We start from the raw sequence: 16,864 nt of genomic DNA, 5'->3' as shown, positions 1-16,864 counted from the left end.
TTCTTGCTCCAACAAAGGGACGTCTTCCCTTCTCTCCCTACTAAAGTTAACAGTGGGATTTTCAGAAAAATAATTTGGATATGATTTTGCTTCAATTTGAATCCTGGGTTAGGAGTCTGAAACTCTGAAACAGTGAAAACAAGTTAACTTGCCCCACTTCCCCCAGTGATTTTAAAGTTTAGAATTCATCACTGGATAGCCATTATTTACAGAAAAAAAACTTTTTTTTATGTTCCTTTTATAAAATGCAATTTAAATAAATTCATACAGTTGTACAATCAGAAAAAAAATCAGTAATGAAGTCTCCCTCGCATTTCTGTTCTACACTTTCCTATTCTCTCTCTCAGAAGCAAACTGGTGATTACTTTATTAGTTTCATGTATATTCTTCCATAGTTTCTTTACTTAATAGTAAATTAAATGAATGTGTACATATATTTTTATTTTTTCCTTTGTATTTTATTCTAAAGCTAGTATACCAGATGCACTATTTTACACTGCACTTCTTCATTTAACAATTTATCTTGACAACCTTCATTCAACAGAGAGCTTCCAAACAAAATAGCTCTAGGTCAGGAAAGCCGTAAGCCCAATAGATGAGAGCAGTTTATCAGCATAGCTTCCCAGGAGTCAGGGAGCAACTGGGATTGTGCCAGTTGTCAGGAAAAGCAGCTCAGTCTCCACACTGGCATGCCTTCTACGCCTCAGACACGCTGTCTCAGCCCTGAAGAGGCCCTACCTACAGAACCCATCAACTTAGTGGATCCAACCTACTCAGTTACCGCATGACAAAGCAGGCCTAGAGAGCAGAGGGCACCTGCCCAGAGCCAGACAGTGCTCATAAACAGACCTGGAGGTTGCTGGTCTTTTGCATTCTGGCCCCAAGTTCTCTCAGCTGTACCACTTATGTCACAAACTTTTAGGGATGTGTCGTTATCGAAACAGTAAATTTCAAATTCCTGTGCCTAGCACTGGTTCCAACTTAGAAGGAAGTGGGGTGTGGTGTGGCAGGAAGAGGGAGACACTAGTTGTAGAGGCAGGAAATCTGGGGTCTAGTCCAGAGCCCTCTTTGGGCCCAGTTCCCTCATCTGTGAGATAAGAGGCTGGAACCACACGCTCTCTAAAGGCTCTCTGCTAAAAGCTCCGAAGTCCTTGACTAACACCTTCTAACCACACGGAAGATTTTGGTCCTTGGGGCTGTGCCTGTGCCCAGGTTGTCAATTCCACCTGGAACGTACCTTTTGTTTCTCTGCCTCTACATCTTTCAAGGCCCACTCTGACTTCTCCTGGTATTTACCTCCTCAGAAAACGTACCCTGTGAACAAGCTCCTACCTCAGCCCTTAGAATACTTGGCCTAGACTACCCCTTCTAAGGAGCCACACCAACTGGTCTCTGAGTCCAAACATTCAGTGTCTGCTCAAACGAAGCTTATAAAGATGCTTTCCCTAATCATCTTATCCAAAATAGCACTTCCCTAATCACTCTCTTCCTTGTTTTATCTCTCTTTATAGCTCTTACTATATAATTTATGTGTAGTCTATCTTACACCATTGGAATGTAAGCTCCTTTGAAGCAACGGCATGTGTTTTTAACTTAAAACAGCACCTGACATATAAGAAGCACTCAATAAATATATGTTGAATGAAGTAATTATTTGTAAACAATTAACAACAAAGCCAAGCTGCAGAGACTCCACTTCTAATATTAATCTGAGATATCTCTTCCATTCAATAACTTGTTCTGTATGCACAGTCCCGAACAGGGGAAAAAGTCAGTCAGGGAGTCAGCAAATGGCTTTGGGAGATAGATGTGATCAGGCAAACAGCAAGAGATCTCCTTGGAGTCAGAAAGACTGGTTTTAGGGAATTCCCTGGTGGTCCACTGGTTAGGACTCTGCGCTTCCATTTCAGGGGACCCAGGTTTGATCCCTGGTCAGGAACCTAAAATCCCTCAAGTTGCATGGTATGGTCAAACAAAGAAACAAACAAAAGGCAGAGTGGTTCTAGTACTAAACTCTGTCATCAGGTAACCTCAAGCGTGTCTTTAACCTCTACAAACCAGATTAACAACCTACCACACAGGTACACAATGAAGGTGAGGGAAAAATGATTAACACGGAAGCATCTTATCAGGTACAAAGCACCATATCCTATAGGTGAAGTATTACTTGAACACCAGAAGTAGACTGAAATTGTTAATATGGAACAGTTCTATTTAAAGCTAAACTGTCACACCAAAAAGTTTCCACTCTTTTAAAAAAAAAAATACATGCACATACATGAATGTTTGCCCACTTATACATACACATATATTGAAGGGGAAACCCAACCTAAAACACACACACTGAACATGAACTGGACTTAAGAGAAAACACTTACTTGAAATCCTGCCATGTATTCTACTCTGTAATGTGAACCCTTTTGCCAGAACTTCAGACAAGCAGTCCATTGACTATGAAACTGAACCTTTCAGTGGAAGGAATCAACAGCAACCTCTGGTAGGATACCATGAGCCTCTGGGACATGTTAAGGCATCTATGGCTTCCCCCCAGTGCTTCTGTGCTGATCAATAAAAGCAAACCATTCAACCACTTCTGTAAGTTGTACCTCTAATGATGACACTCACAGAACAGGTCAGTGTTGCTTGCTGCAGTTGGTGGATCAGGAAACCCAGCCCTATCTTCTCTAACAAGCCAAGCTTGATATTTCACCCACACCTGCTTCTTCCTACAACACTGATAGTAGTGACTGACGGGCATACACTTTGGTGCTGGATCTTACACACCTCTGTAGCATGTCAAATGTCTTCCTAGAGTGGCAGACTGTGTTGTGTTTCTCACATATTCCCAAGAGAACTTAGCACAGGGCTTTCACAGCACAAGAAATATGCTCAGAAATACTGAACTGACTGAATCTGAACTGAATTTGAAATTGTAGTTACAAGCATACAAAAACTTAGAAACAAAGGAATTTAGAAACAGAATCAAAATCAGAATTCTTGGAGTTCCTAAGTGCCAAATTTAATTCAAAACCTACCAAAGAGTACTGATTATTCATATCATTTGTATTTTCATTCTATTTGTACACAAAGTTCCATAAGATAGTCATTCCCTCTCCAGCAAGGAGGTGGAATTGATCAACTTACATTTTCCAACCCACAATGCCCCCAACAGTTCTCCCACAGAACCTATTTCACTGATGACTCTGATGCTGACAGGTCTGCTCCCCAAGACAACTAAATGATCCTCAGAAGCAAGAATACCACCTAATTCATCTTTCTTTCATATCACCTGAGCCCAGAGACACATAACAGCACTAAATAACTACCCGAGAATATTAGAAGGAGAGAAAGTTAAGAAAAAGAGCTTGAGATTTTAAGCCTGCCAGCCAGTAGGTCCATACTTTAAAAGAATCATAGTAATTGATAATAAGAATGAGGATGAACAAACATGTGAAACCCAAAAACACTGATGGGGTTGATCACAAAGCAAATGAGTTTAGTCTCCCTAATTAGTTTATCATCCCAACTTGAAAGCATTTAGATAAATTCTGTCATTCTTTAAAAACATTATTCTTTCAAAAAAAAACCTTTCGTGACCTTTGCCTGGCATTTTTAAGAAAAACAAAAAGATTACTCAAATTCCACTCCTCTGCCTTAAAAAAGAAGAGTAAAATCTAAATCTCATCCCAATATAGGTGGCAAAGTCATTTTTTCCACTATAAGTAAACACTTATATTGAAGCATGTAAAATTGAAAGTACGTTAGTGAACTTCAAAACATGCATGAATTTTGCTACAACCTGGCAGGCAACTTCTAGTTAAATGATCATCACTCTGGAATGAAGAAATACCTCCTTCAGTCAATTTTTTCAAGTAGCTACAAGCTACTAGTCAGTTTCAAATTAATGAAAATTACATATTTTCATTCATGTAGAATACCTAGCCACATTAACTCTTCCAACTTTCTCATGTACAAATTGGCCTGAAGATTTGGAACATTTGTACTGCCATGAGGTATCGAGTTATTTTACATTACATTCTTGCCCCAAAGCTAAAGGGTGGAGGGTGCTTCTGCTCGGGTTAGCTAGAGGTAGGCAGAGCACTGAAGAGACCATGGTCCCTGCAATCAGGCTTGGGTTTAAGCCCGACTCTACTACCCCGCTGACAGTATGATGCTGGGCAAGTTATTCAATCTCTCTGAACTTCTATTTCCACAATGATAAAACAGGGTTAATTCAGGGACTTCCCTGGTGGTCCAGTGGCTAAGACTCTGAGCTCCCAATGCAAGGGACCTGGGCTTAATTTCTGGTCAGAGAACTAGATCCCACATGCAGCAACTAAAGATCCTGCATGCCATAAGTAATACTGAATATCCCACGTGCTGCAACTAAGACCCAATGCAGCCAAATAAATAAAATAAAAATAAATTTTAACTTTTTTTTTAAAATAGGGTTAATTCAAATTTCCCATAGCTGTTACAGGATCCATAAAGTGAAATTCGCTCAGTCATGTCCAACTGTTTGCAACCCCATGGACTATACAGTGCCTGGAATACTGGACTGGGTTACCCTTTCCCTTCTCCAGGGGATCAAATCCAGGTTTCCCGCACTCCAGGTGGATTCTTTACCAGCTGAGCCACAAGGGAAGCCCAAGAATACTAGAGTGGGTAGCCTATCCCTCCTCCAAGGGATCTTCCCAACCCAGGAATTGAACCAGGGTCTCCTGCATTGCAGGTGGATTCTTTACCAACTGAGCGATCAGGGAATCCTTGGGGACCATATCACACTATATACACATAAAGTGAGTAGCACATAACAAGAACTCAATAAATGTTAGTTTCTCTTCCCACTTTTTTCACAGCCACAAAAAAAACTTATTCAATACTCTATTCATTAAAACATTTACATATGTTCTATGCCAGTTTTACGAGAAAGAGCTCTTGATTAAAAAAAAAAAAATAGCTTTATAAGCAGTCACTCTTCTCCTACAGCTGATTTTTTTTTTAACAGCCTAACTATTTCCAAAAACCTGTGCTTTACTTTGGTTCTGACTGATTTATGGAATTTGTCACTGTCATTAGAATAAATAATCAACACATTTATTCTGAAGAAACTACTAGCCAGGGGAATCATTAGAAGGACTTCTGGTACAAAAATCCTTGGCAGAATTCTAGATTTCCATTAAGTTCTCAAAATTTTGTGAATTCTAACAAAATGTTACCAATTTTTATCCTATGAATATGCATTTGTTTCAGAGAAAAATTCCTGTCTGGATTTAGCTTGTTATGTTATTCTGAATTTAGCTAGACATTTGCAGAAAAGGAGTTAACTACTATATTAGTTGCTATTTATGTGGTTAAGTCACCACTGGGCTAAATATCTCCTGAGGGGAAAAAAACAGTCTGGGATTTAAGCCAGCATAACAACTGTCACCAAAACGGAGAGCTTCTGGAGATGCCAAGCATTTTGTTTAGGTTTGATGAATTCTACTACTTCAGCATTTTTTGTTTTTCAAGGATAGTTGCTACTATTCCTATCTGTAGTTTAGCAGAAATGTAAAAGTTCCCTTCCTCTAACCTTCTGGCATGTAAGAGAAGGACGATAGACGGCATGCACTATTTTTATGTTGACAGCCAGAGCTATTTTAAGCTATTTTACTACTATCCAAAAAGGTTAGCATGACATTAGTAAGCTAAAAAGTAAATTCTTGGTTTTTGGTCACTTAATAAGAACATTACTTTTTAACAACCCAACTGTCTATCTTTTGGTCATACAAATAAAAATAAAGTTCCAAAACATAAGGCATGATTGAAGCCATAATTAGAAAGTCTTACCTTTTGGGCATCTCCCGTAAAATATGCAATGGCCAGGGTGGGCAGAATCATGAACAGTGCATTGTAATAGAGCAGACCATATTTTCCCAGCTCCTAGGAGAGTAAAAAATTAGGTGGTTCATTTGGTTCCAGCAGATAGATGGAGACAACCCTGAACAGAGCACCACCCCCATTATACACACACACCACTCCCCCCACAATATACATAGCACATTAAGTCAGAAGTTTTGCAAACACTAAGAAATAACCTAAACTTTCAAAAAAAAAAGCAAACTTACAAGATTTTTAGTTTATTTGACATAAGTTCCTTGAGTACTTAAAATCAGAGAAATAAAAATGATATCAAGTGGCTGTCTCAAAACAGCAAGGAGAAAATAAGTTATTTTGAACAAAAAACATATCTCTCTATAGAGACATGTCCTTGGAGCCCTTCCCTTTCCAGAACGGAATCAAAAGTCCCCAGATTAGTCCTGGGCTGTTCCAGAAACGTAACAGTGCGATTTAAGAGAGAAGGAAGGCCAGATCCACACACACAGACTCACACCTAGAACAACATAGACAGACTTAACTTCCCAGTATTTCTGAAGTTATTTCTGAAAATGTACATGGGAAATACAATGAAGATTAAGATTACTAGAAAAAAAAAAGGAGACAAAAAGAAAAAGATCACCATTACCCTACAATTCCCAAAACATGGTATGATTAGCTGTGCCCTCAGCTACTTGGGAGCAAAAAAGGACTGCACACATCTTCAAACACAGGGAACCTATGAGAACTCTGGATCTACTTGTGATTCACACAGTTCTGGGACATTCAGCAGGAAGCCATCACCTGAAAAAGCAGTCCTAGAGTTCAGGGGATAAAGGAGTAGTGAGGATAGGGCCATAATATCTGCCTAACTTCTGTGATTGAAAGATCACCAACTGATATGAAAAGTCAAACTACCTTCTCAAAAGCAGATTTTTTTTCTTCAGTGATTTTTTAAAAAGTTTTTATTTTATATTGGCATATAGTTGATTAACAATGTTGTGTTACTTAGTTTCAGGTGTACACAAAGTCATTCAGTCATACATATACATGTTAAATCTATTCTTTTTCAAATTCTTTTCCCACTTAGGTTATTACAGAACATCCCTGTGCTTTATCAAAAGCAGCTTTGAAAAACTGGAAACAAAGATGCAACAATAGAAAGCTAGTCGATTAGACTATGATACACTCATACAATGAAATGTTATGCAGCCACTAAAAATGGTTAGTAACACTGGTAAGGAAGGTGTTCATGAAACAGTACTAAATGAAAAATACAAATTAGAAAAAACATTAGTTATCACCACTCTTTTAAGTTTTTCTCATAGTTAAGTGTGTACATGCATATACAAACACATACATTCCTACAAAAGGGTATCTACCGAAACAGTGCTTCTCACTCAATGGTGGAATTAAGAGAGATTTATATTTTCTTCCTCTTGTTTATCTATGTTTTCTACCACTTCTATTATAAATACATGTTATTTGTATGAATTCTTTAAAGTTAAAAATGTTTTAAATTCAGGAGCTGCATTCACGTCTGAAATACAGCACTAAGTCCTTAGGCCATGGGATTCATGCTCAAAGAACCATGATTACAAGTGGTTTTAAAATTATAGGTAATAAAACTCCAGATATACTGAAAGCATCTCAGACAGCAAGAAAAAAGCCATAGTAGGGCAAAGCAGCCTGTAACTTCAGGTGCCCCCTCAGCAAGAGATGTGTTATCCAGGAAGCAGAGGATGCTACACACACACCCCACCCAGACAACTGACAAAGGCCAAACTGTTGTTTTTTCTTTTTACTTGCTGCTCTGAATCTCTTTTCTCCTGTCCTCTTAAACAGAGGACATCGACTAAAATTTAATTTAGGGCATCATCATAAATATGCATTATATACTGTGTTTTTACATGATGTTGCCATTTTTGAGTAGTCCACCTGACTGTCACAGTTTTCCTGTTTCTCCTGTTATTAGCCAACCTTTTATACTGCTGGTAAGCCTCTTCCTCTAGAAAGGATTGTTGCTCCTAATCCATGAACTATGAAAAGCAGATCAATATGCTTAAAAGTTCTAATACAAGTAAGTCACAAGTCATTTCTGAATGAGGAACTAAAGGACACCCCTTGGAATAAAATAAAATACAGAAACCATCTTCGCTTTTTTTCTACATTCTAGGACGTAATCCAGTAGTCATGTATGGATGTGAGAGTTGGACCGAAGGATTGATGCTTTTGAACGGTGGTGTTGGAGAAGACTCTTGAGAATCCCTTGGACTGCAAGGAGATCCAACCAGTCAATCCTAAAGGAAATCAGTCCTGAATATTCATTGGAAGGACTGATGCTGAAGCTAAAACTCCAATACTCTGGACACTGGATGCAAAGAACTGACTCATGTGAAAAGACCCCGATGCTGGAAAAGATTGAAGGCAGAAGGAGAAGGGGATGACAGAGGATGAGATGGTTGGATGGCATCACCGACTCGACGGACATGAGTTTGAGTAAACTCTGGGAGCTGGTGATGGACAGGGAGGCCTGGCATGCTGCGGTCCATGGGGTCCACGCGGTCCAAAGAGTCAGGACACGACTGAGTGACTGAACTGAACTGAGGCTGTACTCTAGGTTGTGCTATCTAACACAGTAGTCACAGGCCAAATGCAGCTATTTCAATTTAATTACAATTACACTAAACTACTACTGCAGTTCCTCAATTAGGCCATCACGTTTCAAGTGCTCAACAGCTATGTGTGGCTAGGTGCTACCATTAACGGATAGGAAGAAATAACAGATTTCCATCATTACAGAATTGTACTGGACAGTACTGTTTTAGACAGCTAAGGCTGGTGGACTAATAAAATGTTATTATTCCTACCTATTTCCAAAGCAGCAAAACACAGAGCAAAACTAAATCTCAAACTGCTCCCTTTTCTCTAGCTATAGTACAAAGATAAAAAGTTTTAATAGTAGCTTCCATTAAAATGCAACCATCACATAGTCATCAAGGCAAATAAATGGAGAAAAAGACATAAAAGGTGTGTTCAAAGAAAAGTTGTTGGAAATAGAGATCTGTACTGTCCCTAGATCTTCTAGGTTAATTTAGAAATGATTTAAAGTATATGGGAGGATGTGCATAGGTTACATGTAAATACTACTCCATTTTATATAAGGTACTTGAGCATCCAAGGATTTTTGTAATCTCAGGGGTTCCTGGAACCAGTCCACCAAAGATACTGAGGGGCAACTGTCTGCAGGACAAATATGCAAAGTCCATTCTTGTTCTGCAGCTCCTAAATCACGTCTGAAATCTGCTCAAGGGCTTCCAGATACTTCTCTCTTGTCCAGGTCCCTCACCAACTCCTCCAGGACATAGCCATGAACATTCATGACACTTTTCTCTAATGAACATTTCTTATATCACTATCCCACTCAAAGTCAATATTCACCCAGTCCCTTCCAGAAAAGCCAACAGTAAAATCTAATTGCTAATTAGAAAATAAAGTTTCTTACATGAGCACCAAGGTCCAGGCATTTTACCCTCAGAGATTCCCTAGTCTTTCTCATCTTTCCTAAGTATCTTCCTTTATTCTCCACTTTTTCCCTGAAGGACTGACATGACCATTCCCAGTATCAGTAAACATCTCTTAAAGAAGCGTTAGATTGCTACCTACTTTTGAATCTAATTTTTGTTTTACGTAGGCACCATTTGCTGCTGTCAGGACATCATTTATCAGAATAAAAACATATCCTTCCAGATCAAACGCCAAGTCAGAGCTGCAAAACAAAAACAACACTTTAATAACAACTAACATTTAAAGAACATGCATTAAATTTTAAATAGATCTGAACTACAATATTTCCAAGAACATATGCTTATCTCTGTAAGTGAATATTACACATTTTATCAGCTACTAGTATTTCCTGGCTCCAGGTTACAGTTTGCAATTTCATAATCAGTAAGGCAGTCTGCAGAAATGAGAAGCACTAATGCTTAAACACAGTCATTAGAAATAATCAGCCTTGTCAGTTAATAGCACACTATTCTTAATTCAAAGTCAGGCAAGACAGAATCAACCAAATTCACCATTACAGTACATCTGAAGCAAGCAGAAGGCATCAGAGCTCAATTTCACAGATAAGGAAACCAAAAGGAGAATGAAGTTGTTAACATGTCATTTTTCAAAGGTTCACACAAAAGATAGGGTTATCTTGCATAGATGGCTGGGCCACTGGGTGGAATTTCTGAAGTGTGGATTGCAGTTAGTTCTGAGATCATGTTACACTAGTGTCTAAGTACACAGCGTAGACTCAAATACTTAAAATAATTTCCCAGTAAGCCTACTACATATAACTAGTGAGACTAGGGAAACTGAAGTTTCTTAGTATTTTGCAGAGCACCAGGCAGAAGAACTTAGTAAACTGAAGAGAATAAATGAAAATCTAAGAAGAATATGCCATCAGCATACTTTAGCACCCTAGCTAAAATACCCTAGCACCCTAGCCTAGGGGCCCCACATTCTGTGATTCTGCAAAGGTGTTATCTCTTTGGAGTTCAACTACTCCATGGGACAGACTTCTGAGCAGCTCTATGCCACTGCAATGTCGGGCAGAACTACCTAATGACCACTCCCTCTTCCAAGCAGCCTGACAACCCTCTAACTCTTCCTCCAAATTTCTTTCCCAAGTAAAAGGTTCTAATGAGATAAGGCTGGGCCAGATAGCAATCTGCCTCAGAAACTTTTTGCAGGTTAGAGTTATCTCGGAGAAACTCCTGTGTTTGGTTCAATTTTGGATCCCACCAGCTTCGGTGGGATCCAAGCTTATTAGCAGGGCACTTTTAAAAAGAATGGTAGGCGATTCACACAGAATTTTTCTCCAAGAAGGCAAGATTACCTAGAGGGAAAAGCAGTCAGCTATATAACAAAATTCTAGTAACTAATTACATTTTTTTTTAGAATGAAATTTAACTGGGAGAGTTAGGGTGGAACAGAATTGACTTATATTCCCCCACACACGCACCTGTATTACAGGGATATGATAAAGGTCAATGAGCCAATTCAAGAAGCACACTGGAACTCCCGGATGGAAAATATATGTCAGGTAGAATCTGCAACATTAGCAAACCCATACGTGCATGCTCTGGGCTGAGTAAAATGTTGTAGAAGACTTCTACTCATCATTTCCATTTTCTGGGTCTTTGTATATGTGCTGCCAAAGCAAGTACTACTTTTCTGAGTCTCTGGATATACATTTTCTTCATTTTAAAATTAAAACTTAAGAACAATGGAAAAAAGCTTTAATAATTTAATAGAATATCCAAGTTTTGGCATTTGTGACTCCTTAGGTGAAGCCAAATAAAGCAATTCTGTTATTTATTATCCCGTAAGGCAAATAATTCACAATCATTTGCCTTCTCTGCGACACCATTTTCTTTAGCAGCATGCAAAGGAAAAGAATGCTACACGGTTTATAAAAGAACACAGGCTCTGCAGTCAGGCATAGACTCAAATTCCAGGTCTGCCATTTAATAGCTATGTGACCTCGAGCAAGTTATGGAACTTAGATTTTCATTTCCTTAACATAAATAGGAAAATAATACCCATACCATTCAGTGTAGTTGTGAAAAACACATAAATAGTATGTGTAAAATACCAACATATGGAATGGCATATGGTATGCACTCAATAAATAGAAGACAGCATAATAAACTCTAAATTACATGAATTTAACTTTTAAGAATCCCAAGAATCTGATTTTGCTAGCCTTAATCGTCATACAACCAAAAAGATTTAACGTTTTGAAGTCTCTGAATACCTTTCAAAGACATGGTTCTTATTTAGTCTATAAAAAATTCTTTTCATTGGTAATTAATCATTTATTATCAGTAAGTACTGACAAATTCTAATGCACTCTCATAGGTTTTATACGGGCCCACATCTTACCTTGCAGCTACAAAGGCTCCAATAATCATTGCAAATACAGTCATCTTAATACCCCAAGAAAAAGTCTTCCTATAAAATAATTTAAAAATATACATGTGGCTTTAGTTATTTACAAACACTCATTTTCCAACAAAAATATGTTTTCTTCCAAAAAAACTATAAACAAATGATTCCAAGGAATTGGATATTTAAAAGAACTCTTCTAATGAAGCAAAAACTTATTTTCTTATATAAATAAGTATGCTTATTCCCTATTCTTATGTTATTATTATTGAGTTTACATTTTTGCAAATCAGATTTCTTTAGTCAGAAAATAGTCACACACATTTGTAGTAAAGCAGCGTAGTCATGAATATGATTTAAAACCCATACTGAACTTCTGACTCAGCTTCACCCAGTGGCTTCAGTAGGTATAGGAATTCTTGAAAGCATACCTCATGTTCAGACAGGCTTCCATAAGGAAGTCCTAAACTATTAATTCCTATGGCAAAGGAAGAAAGCTGCTTAAACTCAAAAGATAAAGTAAAACAACACAAACAATTGGAATATCTTACATATGCTGGACACCTTTTCAGGGAGCTAAAAACTTGTTAAAGACTAAATACATTAGAAATTTAGCTCACTTGAGTAAAACTCCTTCAGCAAACATTGTAAACAGGATGGAGAACCTTCTCAGAACTGTAAACATTGGCAAGCTGAAAAAAAACAAACGAAAAAATACTTAGGTAGAGTAAAATTTGATTCTCCAAAATTAGTATTTTAAAATAATGCTAACCTTTTCCATTATAAAAAGTCCATGCTGACTAATCTGTCACTAAATTAAATCCTTACTTCTCTATAGAAAGTATTTAAAAGTCTCAGAGGGTTGCTTTTAAAAACTACTAGAAGCGAAAAACTAATTACAAAATGGTAGAAAATATACATCTGTTATCAAAGACTAGTAACAGTCACTTTTTAATTTTACCCAGCTTATTATGTTAGACATACTCATGTTGGTCTTTAAAAGATCTTTCTTTTCTAGCCTGATCTCCCTTCCAAGCCCTAACCTTCAAACAACATTGGTGATCATTTTATTCTATAAAACATTCCTTGATTGTCCTTTTGTGGCAGTAATTCTTTCTTCCTCTGAATTCCCAGAGTATTTTGCTTACACTAATCAAACATACAGCCTCTTGCAATATAATTATTTCTGACTCTATCATCCCACTCCAAAGTGCCTTATACTTGGCTAGCAATCAAAGATGGGGCATGAATAGATGGATAGATGACTGACAATGGAAGAAAAAGAGCAAACTCTATACACAAGTAGCACTCTGCAGCAGGTGTGTATTTCTTTCCAAAATGGGTAATGAGATGTATGGATAAAAGGATGCCCCACACATGATAAACATGACTTCCATAGAACCCTCCCCAGAAATATCATCGTGGTCATTCTGTCAAGTTTCTTGGGTCTGAGGAAATGAAAAAACCTTCGCCTCTGACCCTCAGAGATCTCTCCATTCTGTTTTATAATCACCCATTACACCAGAGGTTTAACCACGTGGCAGTGGTGAAACCTTGGGTTTCTGTTAAATGGTTTCCCTGTGTGTATATTTTTAACATCACATGTTCCTGATACATAAACTCCTTAAGTGGAGAAGACAAGAACTGGGAAGTTACAGGGTAATAAGAGAGTACTGTCAAGGAGTAGACAGCTATTGCTTCTTTCTAAAAGTGAAAATGCTGCCTCTACAGTCATATGACCATGGGAAAAAAATTAATATTTTTATCAGGGTTCTATCAGATGTTATTTTAACTACCTCATGTTAATGAAAAGCTACATCTAATCTTACTTGCGAAATTTGCCTAAAATATAATATTTAAAAATTGTACTAAAGAATTGAAATCTCAGAAGGCTAACATATATCCTTCACTATTATATGTCTGGAAAAATAATGAAAATCTCCCATCACAGTATTTTATAACATTTTAAAGCTTCTATCATCAAAGTGAAAGGGAAAAAACCCAAAACAAACAAAAAACTCCTCTTCCTCTTCCAACTTAAAGAGATTAAACTAAAACCTTTGGTGTAATCTTTATTTAGTAACAGAAGCTTTCTGGTCCTTTCTTTTTCCAGAATCAGTAACAATGTGTTAAACATTTGACATTCAAGTACAATTTTAAGAATACATTATATTAACCTCACTAGTAAAATAAAGTTATCCATACTTCAGTTTCTTTGTGCTGAACAGTCCCGTGATTTGGTTCCCAAAATATAGTAGAGGTAGTGGAAACGTCTAGAAAATTTAAAAAGGGATAACAAAACTCAATAATAAAGACAGCTACAACAAGGTCCTTTTCAAACAGAAACAGTTTTGTTTATATGATCAAATTCTTTCCACATAAAACATAAGATTAGTTCTCACACACAATTTTGGCTCCTATAAAGCACCCAAACAACATTACTCCTGGATAAAGAGCTCTGTGTAGAAAGAGAGAGGGAAGAATGGAGGGGAAAAAAGAAACAAATATGAATATGATCAAATCATACCGGACAACATCTTTGCTTTAAAAAAATGATAATGTAGAGCCAATGGGTCTAATGTTAGCAGAAAAAGGAAAGGTATTGCATCTTCAGGTGGAGTCAAGCAAAGACAGACCAAGGAATAAGAAAATAAACCCAAAGAATAATGACTGCAGGATACACCAGCTAGATTAGATAGACAAATGCAGAAAATGCAAAATGACTGTAGTCCCAACAAGTGTTTATTAATTAAAACAGAATACAAGATCTAGGGGCTTCTTTTTTTTCTTAACTTTAAAGAGATTGTGGGACTTTTTGAAAACACTTATTACTACATTCATTCTTTACCTTCCTTACACCCACTTTGGACTGGGCAATTTCAAGGCTGCAATTTTTAAATATGTAAGGCACTGATGGAAAATATACATAGTGACTTCATTTCGAAAATAAAAGTATTATTATTTTTTTTTTTTTTTTACCTTTCGAGGTACATTTCTGTCAAAGTCAGGAAACTTGACCACCCTGAGTGCCTTTCCCACCCAGAGTACTGCCACTGTAGCCACCATCTGTAAACAGAGAACACAGATTCACTGTTCCACACATAAAGGCACACTCAGAAGTTCCAACGACACAAACCACGTAATGCTGAAGATTCCAACTAACCTGGCCAAGTCCAACACATAGTGAAGAAGGAAATCTACAAAAATGGTAGAGAGAGGGGAAAAAAAACACAGCGTCAGAAAAACCCGAACTCAACCTTAGAAATGCAACCTCACAATGCATTTTGATACAAAACACACCAACGTCCGCCCCTTATCCAAATGACAATCGGTGAGGAAAATCACTGATGGTTGTCAGGCAACACCGCTGATTTTGTAGCTTCGGGCTGCCACTTGTCTCATCTTGTTCGTTTATACAATTTCAGTCAGTTTTCTGCAACGGATTTTTCTTGGAAGTTAAGACATACATCTTTTAAATGGTTTCGCACCTTTCTAAAAAGGTACTTCTGCCTAGGGGTCCCAGTGGCAGCATCACAATTTTAAATGGGCTTAAGGAGGCGTAGGTCCCCAGAGGCTGTCAGCGAATTCGGGGAACCCTGAAGCCCCGGACCCTGGCCCAGGCTGTGGAGAAGGGCGGGCAGCCCTCTCCAGCTCCCAGTCAGGCATGCACAGGAGTCGAAGAGTCACGAAGCAACTTCGCTCCGTCACTCGGAAGAGCAGGGTTTCCAGGGCGATGCACCGCGGGCAAGACAGGAGCTTTCCGAACGCACGCCCGGCGGTCCCGAGCTTCGCGCTCGGAGCGGGACCCCCACTCCGGGCCGCAGTGCAAGCCGGCTCCGCTGCCCCGGCCGCGTGTCAGCCGCCTGCCCGCCCTCCCCGGCTCCCGCCCAACTTTGTTCAGCTCCAACTTTGCAGCCAAAGTCCAGGGAGCCGGCGCCCAGCCGCTGCCACCGCCCGCTCCTCTCCTCTCCGCTCCGCGGCCTGGGCCGCCGCCGCCTCGGCCCTACCTGTAGTTGGTGAGCACGCTCTTGTTGACCACCACGATCAGGAAAGAGCTCACGCCGTAAAAGCCGGCGGCCAGCAGCTTCAGGAATACGGTCAGCGTTTCGGCCGACGCCATCCCCAGCTCCTCCTCATCTCTGTGTGTGGAGGATTTCGCGGGGGCTTCTCCTTTAACCCGGGCATGCTGACGTCTATGAACTTCCGCCATGGCTGCGGCGGCGGGGCCTGCGAGGGAAGCGGCGGGCAGCGGGCCCGAGCGGCGCAGGGGTCTGCGGCGGCAACTCGCGGGGAGCTCGCGGGGCCGGGGCCGGTGCTCTAAACCGGTTGCGCTCGCCGCCTCGGCTCCCCGCGCCGCCGCCGCCTGTCTCCGCCCAGGGGCAGGGACACTGGGGTTCACACGCCCGGGGACTTTGGTCGGGCATTGTGCAACGCGGGGTCAGAGGGTAGGGTCCGCTTCTGGCTAGGCCTGGGCAAGGGCTGGAGAGGGCTCCGGGAAGGGGCACTGGCGACCCTGAGTCCCGGGCCGATAGGGAGAGGAACCTTAGGGGAACCACTCGGGGACACCGGGGCTGCCGGCAGCACAGCACAGTCGCGGAAAGAAGCTTCCTAATAGCGCCTGCGCGCAAGCCTGCTCCGGGTCTCTCCGCGGCCGCGTACCTAGGATGCGGAGGCTGGCGGCTGAAGGGCTGAAAGCCGTATTTTCTAGATAACTCCGGCAAGAGGAAAATAAATAAATAAATAAAGACCCGCCTCCAATAGGTAACAGGTGGTCGGCTCAGTAGTTAACAAGGTGCCTGTGTCTAGACTCACTTGAATGCTCTTTTGGTCTCTCTTGCAGAAGGTCCAAGCTCTTTAAAAGTATCAGATATGGACCAAGTGTAAACATTCAACGGCTATTTGAGGCATTCTGCGTTGCCTCGGATTTCTTACGGTTTCTGAACCCAGAAAACACCATACAATACAGTCTTATTTGCAGATCAAGGGAGATTGTTTAAAGAAAAGTATTGCGGTATCCAAAAAGTAGAAAGATAATCAATTGGCTTGCGGATTGGTGAAAGAGCAG

At 39.8% G+C, this 16,864-nt stretch overlaps 1 protein-coding gene across 1 annotated transcript in view; it reads right to left on the bottom strand.

Annotated features, from left to right (window-relative positions):
* SLC35D1 (solute carrier family 35 member D1) overlaps nt 1-16,384 on the bottom strand; it is a 46,013-nt gene extending 29,629 nt beyond the window's left edge. Inside the window, exons 1-8 of the mRNA XM_043876592.1 lie at nt 15,807-16,384; nt 14,963-14,996; nt 14,779-14,865; nt 14,005-14,072; nt 12,420-12,491; nt 11,797-11,865; nt 9,526-9,628; nt 5,833-5,925 (exon numbers count right to left, since the gene is read on the bottom strand). Coding sequence (XP_043732527.1) covers nt 5,833-5,925; nt 9,526-9,628; nt 11,797-11,865; nt 12,420-12,491; nt 14,005-14,072; nt 14,779-14,865; nt 14,963-14,996; nt 15,807-16,009 — 729 coding nt within the window. The 5' untranslated portion in view covers nt 16,010-16,384. The remainder of the gene's footprint in view (nt 1-5,832; nt 5,926-9,525; nt 9,629-11,796; nt 11,866-12,419; nt 12,492-14,004; nt 14,073-14,778; nt 14,866-14,962; nt 14,997-15,806) is intronic.
* Nucleotides 16,385-16,864: the final 480 nt, after the last annotated feature.

This window comes from Cervus elaphus, chromosome 20 (assembly GCF_910594005.1).
Source record: "Cervus elaphus chromosome 20, mCerEla1.1, whole genome shotgun sequence".
Taxonomy (NCBI): domain Eukaryota; kingdom Metazoa; phylum Chordata; class Mammalia; order Artiodactyla; family Cervidae; genus Cervus; species Cervus elaphus.
This window is presented reverse-complemented; position numbering and strand designations above follow the sequence as displayed.